At 38.8% G+C, this 19,549-nt stretch overlaps 1 protein-coding gene across 4 annotated transcripts in view; it reads left to right on the forward strand.

Annotated features, from left to right (window-relative positions):
• Window positions 1-19,549, forward strand: part of LOC306654118 (endophilin-A3) — a 578,788-nt gene that overhangs the window by 220,565 nt on the left and 338,674 nt on the right. For all 4 annotated transcript variants that reach the window (XM_079127387.1, XM_079127380.1, XM_079127379.1 and 1 more), the window contains one exon: window positions 1,323-1,424. In XM_079127387.1, the coding sequence (XP_078983513.1) occupies window positions 1,323-1,424 (102 nt within the window). The remainder of the gene's footprint in view (window positions 1-1,322; window positions 1,425-19,549) is intronic.

Genomic DNA, 19,549 nt, shown 5'->3' on the forward strand with positions numbered 1-19,549 from the left:
GCAGGGCGGGGTGGGGGGCGTTTACGGGGGCCTCAGGGGGCTTCATGACTGGAACGCTCTTCAGATCTTAGATATCTCCGACTCCGTGGGGACTGGGAATGTTGAGGGAGGGTCTTTTGGGGGCTCCCCGCGCGCCGAGGGGCACTCAATTATCGGGCAGCCCATAGGGTTGGATTTTTCAAGATCGGGGGTTTCTAGGTAGAAAGCAGGCTGGTGACAGCTAGTAGAGCGTCCGAAGGGCCAGTCGGTTGGCAACTGGGTCCCCAGTTTCTAGAGCGCAGAGGGCTGAGGCGAAGCGCGCCCGATGGAAAGTGGGCGTGGGGGTGACGAGGACGCGGCCGGGGCGCTGCAGGAGCTACTGCGAGGCAGCGGGTAGTCGCAGAAGTGTGCGCTAGGACGGCTGGTGCGAGGTAGAGAGGGGGGCGCACAGCCCGGGGCCAGCTCTCACCGCCTCCCTTCAGCCCAGAGTCGCCGCCTCAGGTCGGAAACAGCAGCACATTTGCGGATCGCATTAGGCCAGGCCCTTAATGCTTTCTCCAGATGGAGAGAAGCCACCGACCCGCCCCCGGACACCAGCTCCGCCAAGGCGCCCGCGAGGCGAAGAGAGAGTGTGACCTCGGCTTTTCCAGTCTCGACTCGTACTGATTTCCCCGTAAATTGACAGGAAAACTCAGAGAAAAAGCCTCCCACTGCCCTCTCGGTCTCAGCTACTTTTAAGAGATCGTACTAGGCTGGTCCCAGGTCCAAAGGGAGCTCCAAAACTCCTTTAATTCGGCTCTTGGAGTTGCGGCTCTGGACTCAGAGGGCGCTGCGGGTCATCTAGTGGGAAAAGCCTTGAACTATCAGAAAGACCTGTGTTCCAGTCCTATAATGTCACTATCTTGCTATGTGACCTTAGGCAGGTCTCTTCCCTCTCTGGGCTGGTTTAATTGGTCTTAGATTCATTTTTGCCTCAAGGAACAGAAGCTGGCAGGTGCCCTAACCCTCGGCTGTATGCTAATTTCCTAAGTCAAATGCCAATAGCCACACCCTGGTGCTGACAAATGGGCTGGGATGTGGCTGGTGCAGGGATGTCTCAGCTTTTGGAGAGCTGGAGGTGTGAGTTGCTCATTGGAGACAGGTCTAGCCCCCTCCTGGCCTTGATGTGGACCCATCCTAAAGGGAGCCCTGAATTACTTGCACCCTGCAGAGGGCAGCTCCATCTTGGACCAACACGTATTTTTCCAGGACATTGTATGAGCTTCAGGGTTCCTCTTTCTGATTGATTTCTTTTGCCACTGGGGCCAGAACTGGTTGGAAACCAACACTCTCCTCTTTTGTAGACTGCAAGTGAGGCTCCTATGATAGCGGATCCCATGGCTTCCTGGAAGAGCCCCTGGTGGCTGCTGATATGGATGGTCTTCTTGCACTCTACTCTCCTGCAGGTAATATGGAGGGGAAGGGGAATGGTGGGCATGACTCTGTTTACTTAGGAGCATTATTCTAGACCACATAAGATGTGATATGGTTAGTGTAAATGCTGTAATAGAGAATCTACCTTTCTCAGGTATTTCTGGTCAGCTAGCTATAAGGAGAATCCCCATACCTTGGGTCCTTTCTGAAACCCAAATAGAGCCTTAATACCATGATGGTTTGGGCTATGGTCATCTCTGTTTGGTCAGACTGAAATGGTTGTCTGCGTGTGCTCAGAGGAGACAGTGCTGCTAGAGGCCAGGACACAATAAATGGGCAAAGCCAGGTTCTTGTCCTATTTATCCACTAAATACATATTCTGAATTTACTTCTGTTAACACACATCTCACTGCTTGCAGTCCTGTCTTTGGAATTTTTGTCTTTTCCAACCAACCTGGGAGAATCAAACTCATGCATTCCATCTTTATTTATCTGCTGGGAAGATTCAAACACAAGATGATACTAGAATTGCCAAAGATACAATAGAGAGTGGTGGTGACGGTAGCAAAATGGAAAACACATGCTCCATCTATTAAGAGCAGTCTCTTCTTGACTTCAGCTGATCATTGCTAAGTGGGAATGCAAGCCCAGGATTGTTAGATCTTACTTTGCAAGACAGCTGAATCATCCAGATTTCTTATAAAGTCTCCTAGTTTATAAAGTAGCGAAAGCCAGACAAATACATTTGCAACCTAGATTTAGTCAGGAAGTGTGTGGTCCCAAATCTACAAATGCATGTAACATTTTAGTCAACATTGTATCCTGAGGGCTGGTGCTAATCCCATGCAGTGTCTTGTGTGAATAACAAGGCAACCTCTCCCTGAGGATGTTTCTTCATGGGCACATGGCTTGGTGACTTGTGTGTCTGCAGGGTCTCCCAAAGGGTCTGGCACCTAAGGACCGGTATGACTGAGAAGTAAGTACTTATGCACAACTAACCATACACTCTGAGATAAATCAACCAGACTTCTCTTCCTCTTGTGTACTCTCCTGGATTAGGTATCTCTAAGGCATCTTTCAGTTCCAGTGTACATGAATTCTGTGACTTCCACAGAGCTGGTTAACATACCACATCTTCCTCATTATTTCATTTTATTGGTGCTCCTCATAACCATATTTTAACAGCTGTCTTCTGTCGAGAAAAAAGTTAAGTATTTTCAGGGTGGTTTTAGGATTTCTCTGACCAGCAAGGTGTAGTGTCAAGATAAAAGCATGGAGGCATACTTTCTGTCCCTTCAGAGGATCTGAAATAGGCCATGAGATCTTCAGAGATTTGTTCCTCATCAAATGGGGCTGATGCTTCAAGGCACAACATTTCATTTTGCCTTCTTTCACCCTATAAAATTTAAATGTGCTTTGAGGCAGTCTGTTGACCTTTGGCCAAGGACAGTTCTTGCCCAGCTTGAATCACTCACTGACCTCTTTTGGATTTTTCCATATCTGTGAGCCTGTGGCAGTGCTGTTTCCATGTATCAAGGCAGTGTGCACAGAAGGTCATAAAAGGAGATTTCAGAGCAGCAGTCTTCATCATCCATACCACCCACTGTTTGAATCCCAGCTTCACCACTTCATCACTGTGTCACACAAACATCTCTGCATCAAATCTCAGTTTCCACATCTGCAGAGAGGAGGTAATAATAGTATGTACTTCATGGAATTGTTTGGAGGAGTTAATCCATTGTGAAGTGGAAAAAAAAAAAAAAAAAAAAAAAAAAAAAAAAAAAAAAAAAACCAAAACCAGGCAATGTCTGGCACGTGGGGAGTTCATAATAAATGTCAGCTCTCTGGTGTTGCTGCTTCATTCAGTGTTTGAAGCTAGCGCGGTGACTGTGTTTTCGGCTGTGGGACTGTAGGGGGCACTCAAGAGGTACAGCTGAGGAGAGAAGATGCTGTAGAGGATTGGAGGTGGGGCCTAGTCCTCTCAGGGGAGATTCCTGCAGGTGTCAACACGGGAGGCCAGAGCTGTTTCACTACTTTTCCCCCTAGGTTCAGTGTGGATTTGACATTCAGTTGCCCTGTGAGGTATCTTTGAATTTTGGTGTTCAGATGGGGCTTACAGTGTTCATTAGTATCACCTCTTGCCTCATAAATGCTGCTGCATTTGGTGGCATGTGTCTCATGAGTGAGACTGAGCTGTCAGGAGTGTGGGATGTTCCAACTAGTAAATAAAAATCAGATTCTCCTTATTTGATGACCTATAACTTAAACTCTTGTATTCACTGACTGTAAGTAATTGTGATAGAATGCAAAACGAGGCATGAGGCTCACTCCCTTGTTTTTCTAACTAATTCTTGACCATTCCTCGAGAAGTTCACTGTTCCTGTCACTGAGACTGTAAGAAAGGCCTTCCTTCTTCCTGTCTCAAAGGCCCCTGAAGCTTCCTGTTGCTCAGCCCCTCCTTAGGGATCTCCATCTTCCCAGGGAAGTCAATGACTGCTCTTCAACCCCTCCCTTCCAGCCTGGTGTATTTGAGGACTTTTCAGACTTTCTCCCAACATCTTGATGACACCCATGTTGATTGTCCCCTGATTTACATCTTGCTTCTTGTAATTTGTTCCCTCTCCTCCAGGAGAAGAATAAATGACCTCCTCTGTCTACTAATTGAATAATCATAAGAGAGATTCCTAACTCTCTGGCAGGTTCTTCTAGAAATGGTTTTAACCTTGGTCATGTGGTTTGCCATGTCTCTTTAAATAATCAATCAAGGTTTCTTTGTGTTTAGCTTTGTGGCCCCCTACCATGTTTACCTCTGGGGAGGTGCTGCCCTATTTAGATTCTCTGGAAAATCCTGTCCCCTCACCGTCTGTAACTCTGGGTGGGAGGGTCTCTTCTGATTGTTGATCACACACCTGCCAAGTTCACAGGGAGAAGGACTTTGACAATTTTGGAACATAGTCTGTAACAAAAGCAATATCTGAGTTGTCTCAGATCCTGTCTTCTGGATCTTCTTGATGCATGTGTATAAGACAGAATGGTTTTACCTTTGGTTTCTAATTGTGAGGCTGCAGGTTGATATAGGAGACTGATCTTGCAGAGGGCTTGGTGGTAGGGAGGACACATAAGTCTGTATTAGTTTGGTAGATGTCCTTCCAGCTCTTATTGCCTTAATCTTTATAGTATAGGTAGTGTTGCCAGGCAGAGAGTGGATATGTGGTAGGCTGAATAACAGCCTCCAAATTTGTCCATGTCCTAATACCAGAACCCACAAATGTTCCCTTATATGGCAAAAGAGACTTTTCAGGTGTGATTAAGGATCTTGAGGTTGGGAATAGTCTACTAGATTATACAGTTAACAGTAGTTCTTCGAACTCAGGGCCTTATGATTGCGAGACAAGCACTCTACCAGCTGAGCTATCTCCCCAGCCCACAGTAGTTCTTATAAGAGGGACAGAAGATATGATAGAGACCAGTAGGTGGTGCTACTATGAAAACCAGAAACTGGAGGAATGCAGCCAGGAGCCAAGTAACAGCAGCCACCTCTAGAAATTGGAAATTTGAGATGGGTTGTTCACTTGGTTTACTATTAGCCACCTGTAATGAATATCTTATGCTTACATCTTTGCTCCCCTATTTGAATATTTTCTTAGAATAATTCTTTCTTAGTAGGATGTGCTGTACTACACATTTGATATGCCTTGTGGCCTTTTCCCTCTTCCCTGTGTTTCATTTCTGAGTGGTTTTTCCAGCTCTCCATGTTTTATGTCATGAATGCACTTCCTTGCATTCATGTGTGTGACCTTGTCCTCTATGGTGATTTTGGATGAATATTCTCATCCATGTTGACATTGGTGATGGAGTTTGAACAGAAAACCCAAACTTGTCCTGGTTGCAGATTTCACTTTATTACCCTGTTGTACCCAAAACCTGGAAATCTTCAAGATGGAGTCACTGGCTAGATTCAGTGGGAATGCAGTTGAGCTCTCTCCTTGTCATCTGTGGCACTTATACTCTTTTCTTTCTACCTCTGAGATCTTTCCATCTCTGATTCCTTCTAGGGCTCATCTATGGCTCCTTTTAAATATTACCCATTTTCAAAGCTCCACTCTTTAACCCTGTCTCTCCCTGTGTATGTTCTCCCAGGCAGCCTCAATCATTCCTCTGGTTTTCTCTCCAGAGGCTTCTGCTTGGTTTTATCACTGGAGCCCCAGATCTCCAAATGACACAGACACTTAAATTTAAGTTTTTGATGTTCTTTTCAAATTGGATTACTATACACCAAATATGTAAAAACTTACCCATTATTTTACACTAATGGTTAAATGTAAACCTTGAAAATAAAATGCAATCTTGACAACTCTGTTTTGGTTGTTCTTTTTCTTTTCTTTTCTTTTTTTAATTCAGGAGCCCCTCCAAAATGGAAGAGGCCAGGTATCTCTGAGAGTCTTCCATCTGCCTCTTCTGTGAACTACAGATCAATGTGTCCTTGTTAGCACCTCCCTTGGAATGTTCCTGACAACCTCAAAACAACACTTCCTAAACCAGAGTACTTACCTCTCACCTTGCTCTTTTTCAGTGCCTGAATTCTTCATCAACTATTCATTTGAGCCAGAATCCTTGTGTTACTCCAGATGCCTTCTTTTCTGATGTCCTTGACCTGTACCCATTTGGCCAGTAAATTCTATTCATTCCATCTTGGAAATGCCTCTCAAATCTTTTTCCTTCTTTTGGTTTTAATTGACACTGCATTTAAAGAGTAGGATGTATAGTAGCTTGGAATATGAGATAAGGATGAACAGGGACAATTTGTGCTGCTCCCGGGAACACCCTGAAGAGTATGCTAAGAAATTTCTTTAGTAGGTTGCATGGGGTTCTGTGGGTATTGATTGGGAGGTCATGAGGCACCTTTAAGACTCCATTGGACCACTGGGGATGTGCTTGAGCAAAGGATACCTGTGAGACCTCTAGCACTAGTTCAAGTTGATAATGATGAAACCTGAAACTTAGTTTGCAACATTGTCCTGGGCCTGGGGGTGGGAGGACTAGTTGTCGACAAGAATCATTTTAGAACCTGAAGGGACAGAACTTGGTAAGTGATTACATGGGATTGAGAGAGATGGGAGAGTTGAAAATATTTTCAGGTTTTAAATAAGTTTTAGGGGCACAGAATGATAAAGGTTCAGTCTGACTTTGGGAAGGAGTAGATTTGGGGAATATGTGGATTGCAGAAGGTTGAGATACTGAATAAAGGAAATGTGAAATGTGTATGACTCTGAGAAGGAAACAGGATCACAAGAGGTTTTTCTTAGCAAAGTGTACTATAGTACATCTTTACTCCAAAAGGGAAGCATCCAGGAAAAAAGGAGAGATTAAAGATACAGGGGAAAAAAACAATTATATGTAATTGTTTCATAACAGAAAAAAATAGGCAGTGTTCCTCCATTGCATTACTAATGGTTCTTAAAGCACCAATGCTAACATCTTGTGGAAACCACATTTCAAGGTTTATGATTGTGATTGCTCTCAGTTTATTTTTACAAATATGCTAATTTCCATAAATAGCATGGAAGCATAAAGCAATTTCCTCTCCAAGTATTTTATGCAGTTACTTTCTGGAATTTGTCAGCACCGAACAGCTCCAGCCAACGTATGCTATAAATTATTGTGGTCAAATACTCAGAAATGTATTTGTTCTCCAAGCCTTTTACTTTGAAAATAATTTAAAACTAAGGAAGAAAAAGTATTTTATTAATGAAGAATCATTTACAGTATTGTAGGACTCTTCAAATTTTCTCCCTTTACCTTTGTTCATTTTTCTTCTGATTTAAAAACAAAATAAAATTATAAAAATATGAAAGACTCAGGAAACAGATGAGAATAAGCATTACCTTTGATTCTACCAACTGTTAAAATTTTGTTTAATATATTTCAACTATTCTTCTTAGAATATCAACATGTATGTATCTCTAAAGAAGTAATTGCACTCTTGATAATTTTTTAAAAATGAAACAATTTGAGGAATATTTTTACATGTCATTGAATATTTTTCTAGAATAGTGTTTACTGTATTCTTGGTATTGCGTCATTTGAACGTTGCATCATGCTTTCTTAACTAATGTTTTACTGCTAAACACGACTGGTCACAGATTTTTTTTATTATTTTTTTTGCTTTTACAGGATTACTGTTACAAATATGCTTTACTCACATTTGTGATTATTTGTTTTGAATACATTCTAGAAAAATGTATTTGTTTAAACACAGTTTTGGGATTGAATACCATTTGGATTTTAATTTTTACTATCAAATTATTTTTCAGAAAGTTTTAGTCACTGTGTACTGTTATTTTGCAATAGTTGGCAATATAAGATTAAGGAAATTTTATCAGTGAAAGATTATTAAAAATACTTTTGGTTGATTTGTATTACCACTTTTGTGAAATGTCTCCCTAAGACATTAGATATAGAATAACAAATTTTTACCTTCATATTTTTTCCTATTTTTCTGTTCAGAATTTCTTGTTAATATGTGTTCTTTATATACCAAGAGTACTAACCTTTTTTCTTGTACATATTGCAAATAATTTTCCCATTTTGTTATTCACATTTTCATTGATGCTTTTGATATATCATCATTTAAATTTTTTGAGTGTTCTACTCTGGGAGTCTCTTAATTTTTGAATTCTCTGTGTGTTGGTCACCTTTTTGTTGCTATGACAAATACCTGAGAAAGAGAACTTAGAGGAGGAAAGATGTATTTTAGCTTATGATTTCAGATGTTTCATTCCATGGTTGGCCAACTCAATTGCTTTGGGACTGAGATGAAGCAGAGCATCATGGCAGAAGGGTGTGGCATAAGGAAATTTTTTCATTTTATGGCAGCCAGCAAACAGAGAAAGAGAAGAAGGGACTGGGAACAAGAAACCAAGGGCACACCCCCAATGATCTGTGTCCTCCAACATGCACCACCACATACAGTTTCCATCATTTTCCAGTAGTCTATTCACCTATCAGTGGATTAATCCCCTGGTGAGGTCAGACCTTCACTATCCAGTCACTTCCTAAAGTCTCACTTCTGAACATTGCTACATTGGGCACCAAGCCTTGTATACATGGGCATTTGGGGGACAGTCCAGATCCAAGTCACAACACTCTGCTTTTGCATTGTACTTAGAAATAATATCATGTTGACAGAAAAATAAATCTACATCTGTGTGTTTGTCTTTTAAGATATTTAAATATTTGAAAATATTTTAATCAATCAATTTGTCAATCTCTTTTGTGCTATACTCATGCTTATAAAGTTACTATTCCTTTGTAATGTGTTTGGTATCTACTGAGGCAAGACTTCCATTATTATAGTTTTGACTAGTCCAGATTTTTATAAATTATTTGGTCACATTCCAAGAAAAAAAAATCCTGTGGTTTTAAATGACATATGGTATAATGAAGGAGCAAAAGTTCCTTCCATCAAAACAAACAACAAAAAGAACAAAGTTTATCTTCAGTGAAACAAGGAAATGGCACATTCTTCAGACATAAACCATGGAGGAGCTGCTCTGAATTCTGTAAAGTCTAGACCTGGTTGAGGGATGATCTTGATGGTTAATAGGTATCCTTTGGGTTGTGAGATTTCTCTAAGCATGACTGTTGTTAATTGTGCCTATCTAATCAACTTTGGGTGAGAATGAAGAAATTGAGAACTCTAAGTGGGACTTGCAAGAAATGGGTATTGTCTCTGAGAGGCTCCATGTGACAACCAGAATGGCATGGTTCATAGAGTTGAAGAGGAGACCTTGAACTTGTTCAGGAGCATAACATAGCCTCCTACAGAGGGAGAATGCTAGAGGTGAAGGTGGGGTAAACTACTGGGGTGGATAAAGAGAGCTGCCCTTTCTGTAATAAAGAACCCATGAATCAGGGGGCTCTTTTGAGCTCCTTGCTGAATTTTGAATGTTAAAAATGAAGGAAAGATGTGAGTCTGGAGAGAAATAAATGACATGTAGTGATGGGATGAGTCAGACCAAAGCAAAATTGAATTTGTGAACTACTGGAGCTCATTCTCTATCTCATACCCCACATCCTGTTTTTGCAAACATCTGACCACAATAGAAAAAACAAAAATAAGGTAAACACAATGGAATGAGCAACTGGGGATATGCTAAACATTATGGGTATCCTACAAGATGAAATTTAAAAATGAAAGTATGCAAACAATTATAGAAAAATGACAGCGAAATCTAACAACTGTAAATTTAATATTTCTGAAAAGGAGAACAGAAAAAAATGCTCAACAATATAGAGAAAACTTTTCTCACACATTTTCTTCAGCTCTTTTAAAATACTCCTTCTGCCTCCTTTTATTTGGCATAGAGTATTACTGGAGGCAAGTCAGAGGTCTATTTTTTTTAATTAAAAATCATAAATTTACATAGGGCAATGTTGTTTGATTCATTCTGTTATTTTTTTCCCTTCCCCCCCACCCCTCCCACCCCTCCCACCCCTCTTTTCCCTCTATACAGTCCTTCCTTCCTCCATTCTTATTACCCTCCTTATCCCTAACCCTAAACCTAACCCTAACGCTAACCCCTTCTACCCCCCATTATATGTCCTCATCTGCTTATCAGCGAGATCATTCATCCTTTAGTTTTTTGAGATTGGCTTATCTCACTTAGCATGATATTCTCCAATTTCATCCATTTGCCTGCCTATTTGTATGGCTCCCTCTTTGTCTGTCATGATACCTACACAAATTCTTTATCCTGAAGCCACATACTTTTATCAAGGCAGGATGCAAATAATTTTTACATAAATAATTTTTTACATAAATAAATTTTTATCTTCCTAAGCATGTGTGTGTGCACATGAACACACACAATTATGTTTCAGGATTTTTTTTTTTAAGCCACTACAAACTTAGTGGTTAAACTTAGTGGTCAGGAAAGATTTTTTTTAAATGTGATCTTCAAATATATGACATTTTTTAATTTTATTATTGCCGTTCTTTTACTAAGCTCACTTTTTCTGTTGTCTTGCAATATGTACTTACTCTCATATTTCTACCTGAACTTTTGAAAAGATTTATTTGTGACTGTTATTTTGAATAATTTATCTTACACTGCATATCCTTTGACTAAATTTTGCATATGTTTTTATTTTTAAAAATCTGTGCATCAATCTCATGAGGATTCTGTTCTGATGAGTATTTTTCATGGGTCTCCATTTCATGCATATTTCATCCTCCTTGAACTAGGAGGCTAACCTGAGCATCTTCATCTCTTGGTGCTGATAGACATACTTGAGGCCAAGCCCAAGTGCATAAATATCCTTCAGTTTCCACAGGTGTCTTTTCTGCTAACGTCCCATTGACTGAAGCAACTCACATAGCTGAAGCCATAAATAGGGGCTAGGGAAGTACCCTCACCTACCATGAGGCCAGAGCAAGTTACATGACCACACTCTAAATCATTGGGTCAGGGAAGTATGGTCCTCCCATATAGATTGTGTATGTGTGTGGCAGGTGAGGGGTAGAAGTGAAAATTTTTGAAAAGCAATCTAATCTATCACTGTGGCAAAGCCAGGCTTTTCATTGAGGCCATTTAATTTCAGTAAGCATGCTTTAATCATGACACTTATATGGCCCTTATAAACTAACATTACTGAATTGGGGAGGAGTTGACACCAATGAGAACTTACAGACAGGTCTTACTTTGTGATCTACTCCAGCTTTCTTCATGAAATAAATGCTCATACCAGATAAGAAGAGACTTTAATATCATCTTTACTGTCTTATGCCTAACTTCAAACGTAATTCTAAACTGAAGTATGGAGCAGTGGAAATCCAGAAAGTGATTCCTCTTAGCACCCCAGGTTAATGGTGTTATTTAGAGTTTTAACTATGACCCAATAAAAGAAATACATTTTACATCAATACTACATATATATTTTTCATATTAATTAAAAATTTTGGGAAATGATGTTTAACGTTTCTAGGAATGATTCATCCTGATATTTGCTTTTCTTTTCCATTCCATTTTGTTCCAGTCCAGTTGATTTCATGAAAAAATGGCTGGTTGAGATCCAATCTGTTAATCTCAGGGTCTGCTAATGGTCTGTATTCACCCTACCCTGATTAATGGACTAATATTTTCTATTAGTGTGTGAATTGGAACAAGCATTTGGTAACTGAAACTCTAGCACAACCCTAGATCTTGGTCAACCTTCTCCAAATGTCACTTTGCTGTCCTGGGGTGGTATCTTTCTCAGCAAAACCAGTGTTGCTGGTGATATATGTAAAACGCCAGAATTCCCTGCATGCTTGGTTGTCAGTGTTCTTCAGTGCTATCTGTATGATCATATTGATTTTTAATTCCTCTGACCTAGTAACATGAAGAATCATAGTAATAATTTTCCTCATATTGAATCATCCTTGTGTTCCTGGCATTAACTGTACTTGGCCATGATATATTGTCTGTTTAATAATCAGCTGGATATGGTTTGCAAGTATTTTATTGAAAATTACTACATCTGTATTCATAAGAGTTGTTGGTTTGTGCTGTATTTTTTTGGGGGGGATTATATCAAGGCTTTTACTAGCCTCATAAAATGAATTGGGGCACTTTCCATAAATTTTCCTGTTGGGGGGCAATTTAAGTAGTACAGAAATAAACCATTCCTTGATGGCTTGAAAGAACTTGCCAGTAAAATAAAGGACTTCACCCTCCACCTTTCTAAAGGATTATTTCTTTGACAAGTACATTTTATATAATGTTGGTTTATTCGGGATTTCTTCTGCTTCTTAAATCAAGTTTGATGATTATTTGCATTTTTCCTAGAAACCTCGTATTTCACTGGAAGTTACATAATTGGTAGGAGAGAGCCAGAGAGAATATTTTATAATTTTTCAACAATTTAAAAAATATTTTGCTATTAATTTTTGAATTCTTTCCTCTTCAGAGAATAGGGCCTTAAAAGTTTAAATTTTTGAAACATATTAAAGGGACTCAATTTCATGTCCCAAAGTTTTGACAATTTACATTTTTGTGAATTTCTGTGGATATTTGACAATAAGTTGCCGTTCTGTGAATTAGAGGATATTGTCATACTGTTCCCACTGTTTCTCCATGGTTCTTTATTCTTCTCCCCATGCTAATTCCTATTTAGTCCTAGTGAAGAGCAATCTGTCTCTCTTATTTTCTTGTCTCCTACTGATTTTGGTCCTCAGGACCTCACCCTCCACTAAATGCTTGACTATTTTTTTTTAACAAAATTCCCCCACCTTAAGGGGATTAATAGTCCTTGCTGTTGGGTAGGGTTGAATTCCACTTCCGCATTGGCTTATATGCCTCCGGATTGCTTCCTAGTTTTCCTGGTATTAATCATTAATGGAATATTCAACAGCTTTGTATACAAATATTTTTCTTTATTACTAAGTTGAGCTACTATTAGCAGTCTGGGAGAGTGTCACCATACATTTTCCAGCATTCTGTATTACAAAAAGATGTTTCTTTGATAAAAGTCTGGATGTTTTAAATTCTGTCACCCTTTAATCCAAATAGAAGTAACCACCCTGGTAACCAGAGCAGGGAATTCTGAGGGTTGCATGGCTCATTTAATGGATATGCTGTGAGTCTATCTTGTGGAAGACCTGTATATCTTAGAATCCAAAAAGAATGTACCAGTAAAGGGGAGAGGGATACAATTATAAGAAAACTTGTGGTGCCCAGGGGGCCTGGAAGTCAGGACTCCAGGTAAGGTTGGAAAGGAGAAGGCACTGTCTCGATCTCTGGATGGGGTGAAGGCAGGGCCTATGAATACCCTCTTTCCTTTGTGGGTGTAGTGGGATGCCCAGTTGGAGTCCACATTCGTGGTGTCCCCAACAAAGAATTAAACAAGATGTGCAGAAGTGACAAAGCATGGATCTGTTGAAGGAGAAAGGGATAGTCCATAAAGTAGAACAGTAGAGCCAGGAGTGAGAGATAGAGGCTCCAGGTCCCGGTGTTGGGGATTCTTGTCTTTTAGGCTGAGTTGCCAGGTGATCCCCTCCCTACATGTACTTGATTGAAGACCCTGTCTCATTTTTTTCCCGTTGGTTACCACATTAGAACACTGCCCACTTTGCCCTCATCAGTTACTTTATTTCCGTTTAATTAGAATACTGAACCTGTTGGCAGGAGTTGTCATAGGTGATAAGCCCCCAGTGGCTAGAGTTGTCATGGTAATGGGAACTGTGATAAACAGGGACATGGTGACTCAACTCCAGTCTTGTACCCCAACCATTTTTTTGTACCCCACCTCTGCCATCTTGTTCCTAAACTCCTTTTCTGAGAGGCTGATGGATGACCTATTTGTTCCCTGGGACTGAAGATGGAGCTGGTGGTGAAAGGAAGCCAGACTGAAAGTGAGAGGCATGGCTCTCCTGGATACTTGTCCATTTGTTGGCAACAGTTTGTGGTCATCCTTTGTTCAGGCTGATAGAAAATGGGGAATATGTGGGATGGGCAAAGTGAAACAGGTTCAATGCCCTGTGGCCACTCAAACCAAATTCCTTTCAAGGAAAATACACTTAGAATGCAGAACCTCCTTCCCACAGAGCTGTGGCCAGAGGAACAATTGCAACCAGCTCTCCCTCCTCCCATGGCAAGCTGGTGGAAGCAGACCCTCCCAGACTGGCTTTGGCTTGGGGACTGAGTGGTGGTCTCACTTCTTAGGACAGGCTGTGTGTCCTTTCCTCCTCAAGGTAACCCTGTGACTTTGAGCTGACCTTGGAGCTCTCCTTCCAACCCTTGGGAGGTCCAGCATGTGGCAGGCATCATTGTTCACAGCTCTAGAGGTGGAGCACTTGTGCTGCATGTTCTGTAAACACTTTCTGGGATCCATTAGCAGCTTCCATTGTCAGAGCCAGGAAAGCATTTTGGTGCACAGAGCAGGGAAGGAATGCATGGAGCGCCAGGCAGCCATGCTGTGGTCTGCTCTGCTCAGGTTCTGTTTGTGAGGAGGCCATTTATTTAGGTGGTGCCTACTATGCACCTGGCTGATGAATACTGATGTCTGGTGGATCCTTATCAATGTATTTAGAACCAGATACTTTAAAAGATAACCAAAAGCTTTTGCAGAGAGGAAGAACCCAACCTATACCAGGCAATGAATTAGCCACTGTTTATTATGTAGTTAATTGACAAAATTAATGGATGACCACACATGCATATGTGTACATGCACAGAGCAACATGGATAATGTACAGATGCAATCCTTAGACTTTCCTCAGTGGAGTCCTGTTGGTCCCTTGAGTATAATAGACCAAGGTAGTATCCCTGCCCTCATTGGCCTCTTTGCTGGTTTTTGTTTGCATTGTCTGCTGATACCTTGTGCTGTCCATCCCAGGACACAGAGAGCATTGAGTAAGCCTTGGCTCACCAGACATTTCCTTGGCCAGCACTGGAGTGGTGTCCTAGATAGATGTTAACAGTTTTTTTCCACTCTAGGAATAACCAAAGGAAGCTTATCCTTCAAAAGACACATGGCACACAGGACAAGGAATCTTTTTTAAACTGTCATGTGGAAGTACTCACTGAGCCCAGAGCTCTATTTTGTAACGTAAGACCGTGGGATTAGCACATAATTCTGAGATTCAATTAACAATTCCATTGATGGACAATCTCTGATGAGGTCAAGACAGAAGGCAATCTCAATGGAATCTAATTTGAGACTGGAGTTGGCAGTAGAAGTATGAGTGAGTCCCCATCTGTGTTCAGCAATAGAGTTCATAGATCCTTCCCTGATTGCTCTTTGATGGTAAGGTGGCTGTGTACAAAGGATTTTTAGTTTCTTTGGTATGCTAAGACTCCCTTTATGGAATATGTGGTTTGTAAATATTTTTTCCAGTCTGTAGCTTGATTTTTCTTTGTCTTATTAGGATCTTTTGCAGAGCACAAGTGTTAAATTTTTGTGAAGTCCAGTTTATCAAAAATTTTTTTTCATTTATGTATTGTGGTTTTTATTGTCATGGCTACGAACTTTTTAACTAGCCCTGGGTCATGAAGTATTTTCTCTATGTTTTCTTCTAAAAGTTTTATTGTTTTGCATTTATCCTCATGATCCAGTTTTAATTAATTTGTGTTTAAAATGTGAGTAAGGCCAAGATTATTTTCACATGTGGATGTCCAATTGCATTATCATCATGATTAGCTAAAAAAATATGTCCTTCCTTCATTGAATTTCTTTCATTACTTTTTCAAAAATTAATTGGGAATATTTATGTGGGTCCATTTCCAGACTCTGTTTTGTTCCACTAATTCATGTCCTCTAATACCATACTATCTTGATTACTGTGACTATGTAATAAATCTTAAAATCAGGTATAGTGATTCCTCTTTCCTTATTCTTTATCAAAATCGTTTTTTCTAGTTCATTTGTATTTTCATATGATTTTTTGAATAAACATTTATAATACACAATAATTTTGATAGGAATTGTATTAAACCTATAGACCAGTTTGGGGGAAGATTAACATATTTATTGTGTTGAGTTTTCTAATCCATGAACATGATCTATGTCTTCATTATTTGTGTTTTTTTTTTTTTTTTTTACTTTTTTCATAGTGTTTTGTAAAATTCTGTACATGCTTTGTTATGTTTGTACATAAGTATTACATATTTGGAGTGATTATAAATGGTATTGAGTTTTTCATTTCATTAGTCACCTCTTAGTGGCTAATACACAGAAATATAGTTGATTTTTATTTTTTTGTTGTTGTTGACTTCATACCCTGTAACCCGTCAGGACTCAAATATTATTATTTTTTTAGATTTCTTGGGAGTTTTTTCCCCCATAGCAATGTTGTATAAGTCCTCTAAAATTAATGCCCTGTTTGATGTGCTATCTTGGCATCTGGTGAAATTAGGAGGTCCCAGTTAGAATGGTCTAACTGTAAGTTCTTCTGGATCTGCACCAATGGATAAAGTTTTCTAGCTAAATACTCCTCCTTATCAAGGAGGACAGGCACAGTTGCTGCTTATACCTGAGTGGTGGGTTTAAGTTTCTTCCCAACCTTCAGAGTTATTCAAGGAAAACAATAGCATCCTCTTGCAGGAACCAGAGGTCATCTCATCCTCTTGACTTTACAAAGGCCCTATTTATTCACTGAGTTCTGCGTGCATCCCTGGCATGGCAGATAGTGTCCTCTTCTTTCAGGCTGTTAGATATGTGGTTAATAAACTGTTGTTTGTCTCATCTGTCCAGCATCAGGTATTGTGTGTCTGGCCATTACCATAACCATCAAGGGTGAAGTCCTTTCTCACCAATGGGGTGAATAGGAGATAGTTTAAATAGATTATCATATCATCTACAAAAGGATGGTTTTATTTCTTACCTTTTTTTAACTGTATGCTTTTGTTTTCTTGCTTTATAGTGCTATCTAGCATTTCTAGTACTTTGTTGAATAAGAATGGTGAGAGTGAAAATCCTTGCCTTGTTCCCCTTCTTAGGTAGGAAACATTCAGCCTTTTGCTATTAGATATGATATTCATTGCAGATGAAAGTACTTTATAAAGTTGCACAAGACCTCCTCTGTTCCTAGTTTGCTGAGAATTTTTTAAATCACAAATAGATATTTAATTTTGTCATGTGCTTTTTTTCTGCATCAATTGATATTAATTAATTAATTAACATCATGTTTTTTCCTGCAACATTATCTTCATCATGTTGATTTGATATATTGTATTGATAAATTTTCAAATATTGAAAATTCCTGAAGTAAGTCCCACTTAGTCAAACTACATTCTTTTTATGTAGATTGCTGAATTTTATTTACTAGTTTTTTTTTTTTTGAGAAATTTTGCATCTAAATTCAAGAGAGATATTCATCTACGGTTTTCTTTTTGTTTTGTACTCTACTTTTCTGATTTTAATACCATCTTCATAAACTAAGACAAAGTATTCCCTCCTCTCCTGTTTCTGAAGAGATTGTGTTGAACTGATGTTATTCTTTAAATGTTTTGTACAATTCTCAAGTGAACATGGAGATTTCTTTTGGCAAGTTTTAAAGTATAAACTCAATTTCCTTAATAGTGATAGTGCTATTCAGATTATCTACTTTATGTTAAATGAATTTCAGTAGTTTCTGTTTTTCAAGGAATTGACTTATTTCATCTAAATTATTGAATTTATACATGTAGAATTATTTGTTGCATTCCTTTATTGATCTATTAATGGCTGCAGAATCTGTAGTGACATTTTATTCCTGATATTAATCATTTTTCTTTTATTATTTACAGTATTGCTTGCTATTTTTCTCTGTCAGTTGATTGTTGTGTTGATCTTTTGAAAGAATAATCAGGTTTCCAAGTGTTTGTAAAGTGTGTGTTACCTTTCTGCTACTGATTATTAGCTTGATTTTGTTGCAGAGAATGCTTTGTGTGATTTTATAGAGAATGTGGTTATAGAATATACTCTGTATGATGTTAATTCTTTTGAATTTGTTGAGGCTATTTTATGTCCAAGAATATGATCTATTTAGATGAATGTTCTTCGAGCATTTTTTAAAAGAATGCGTAGTCTGCTCTTGTTGGGTAGTGTTCTTCAACTGTCATTTAGATTTTGTTGGTTGATGGTGTTTAGTTCTTACATATCCTTGCTGATTTTCTTTCTAGTTACTCAACCAATTTTTGAGAGAATGGTGATGAAATCTCCAAACATAATTGTGACTCTGTTTTCTCTTTCAAAGTTATCAATTTATGCTTCAAGTATTTTGATGATCTGTTCTTTGGCACATACACATTTAGGATTCTGTGTCTTCTTGGTAAAATGTTTCTCTATGACCCAGATAATTTTCTTTACTCTGAAGTTTAATTAGATATTAATGTAGCCACCTTTTAAAAATCACTATTAAAAATACTATTAGCATACTGTATGTGTTTTCATTCTTCTGCTTTTTGTCTGCCTGTATTATATTTGAAGTGAGTTTTTTAGAGCTATCATGTAGTTGGGTCATGTTTTAAAAATTCATTGTGCCATTTTCTATCTGGTGTACTTTTATACTTGCTGTATTTTGAACTTACATTAAAAGTAATTATTGGTATGTTAGGGCTTCAGTCTGCCATTTTAGCATTTTTTTTTTCTTTTTGTTTTCTTAGTTTCTCATTCTACTATTTCCCTTTTATTTCTTTCCTATGGGTTACTTGAACATCTTTTAGCCTTCCATGTTGATTTATTTATAGAGGTTTGGATTTCTGTCTTTCTATGTCTCTGTTTCTTTCTCTGTCTCTGCCTTTGTCTCTCTCTCAGTTGCTTTATCTTATCACAGTCTACTGATACCAACATTTTGCCACTTCTGATGGAGCATAGAAATGTTATCTCCATTTAGGTCCCTTTTAACATAACTGTCTTAAATGTTTTCTATGTACATTGAATATATCAGATGACATAATTTTTGTTTCAAGCAGCAAATGTTTTTTTAAGAAACTTACGGAAGGATCTCACTAAGTTGCCGAGGCTGGCCTTGAACTTGCAATCCTACCTCAGCCTCCTGAGTAGCTGGGATTCCAGGTATGTGCCACTGCATTGGACCCATATTACACTGTTTCTTTCTTCCTATCTAGAGTTCTCAAGCCTCCTTTCTTTTAGGAACACTTCTTTTCCTTTTTATAGGGGTAGGAGGCCTCCTGATGACAAATGCTTAATTTTCTTTTATCTGAGAATGTCTTGATTCCAGAAGGATATTTTTGCTGAATATAGAATTCTAGCTTAGTAATTCCTTTCAACACTTGAAACATGTTGTGCTTCTTCTATGTGGTCTTTAGGGCTTCACATGAGAAATTCTCTGTCATCCAAATTGTTTCTCCTCTAGAAGTCATGCTTGGTTCCTCTCTAGCTGATTTTTATATTTTTGTTTGTCCTTAAATTTCAAATGCTATGTTTGCTGTATTTACTTATTTTTTTCTTTTTAGTTCATTAAGTTCTAAATTTTCAGTTCTGCAAATCTTTCAGTAACACAGGTGCATTAAAATCGGTGAGGTTAATGGGCTGGGGTTGTAGCTCAGTGTTAAAGCACTTGCCTTGCACGTGTGAGGAACTGGGTTTGATCCACAGCACTATATAAAAATAAATAAATAAAATAAAGGTATTGTGTCCATCTAGAACTAAAAATATAAAAAAAAATAGGTGA

This window comes from Sciurus vulgaris (genome assembly GCF_902686455.1).
Source record: "Sciurus vulgaris genome assembly, chromosome: 2".
Lineage (NCBI taxonomy): Eukaryota > Metazoa > Chordata > Mammalia > Rodentia > Sciuridae > Sciurus > Sciurus vulgaris.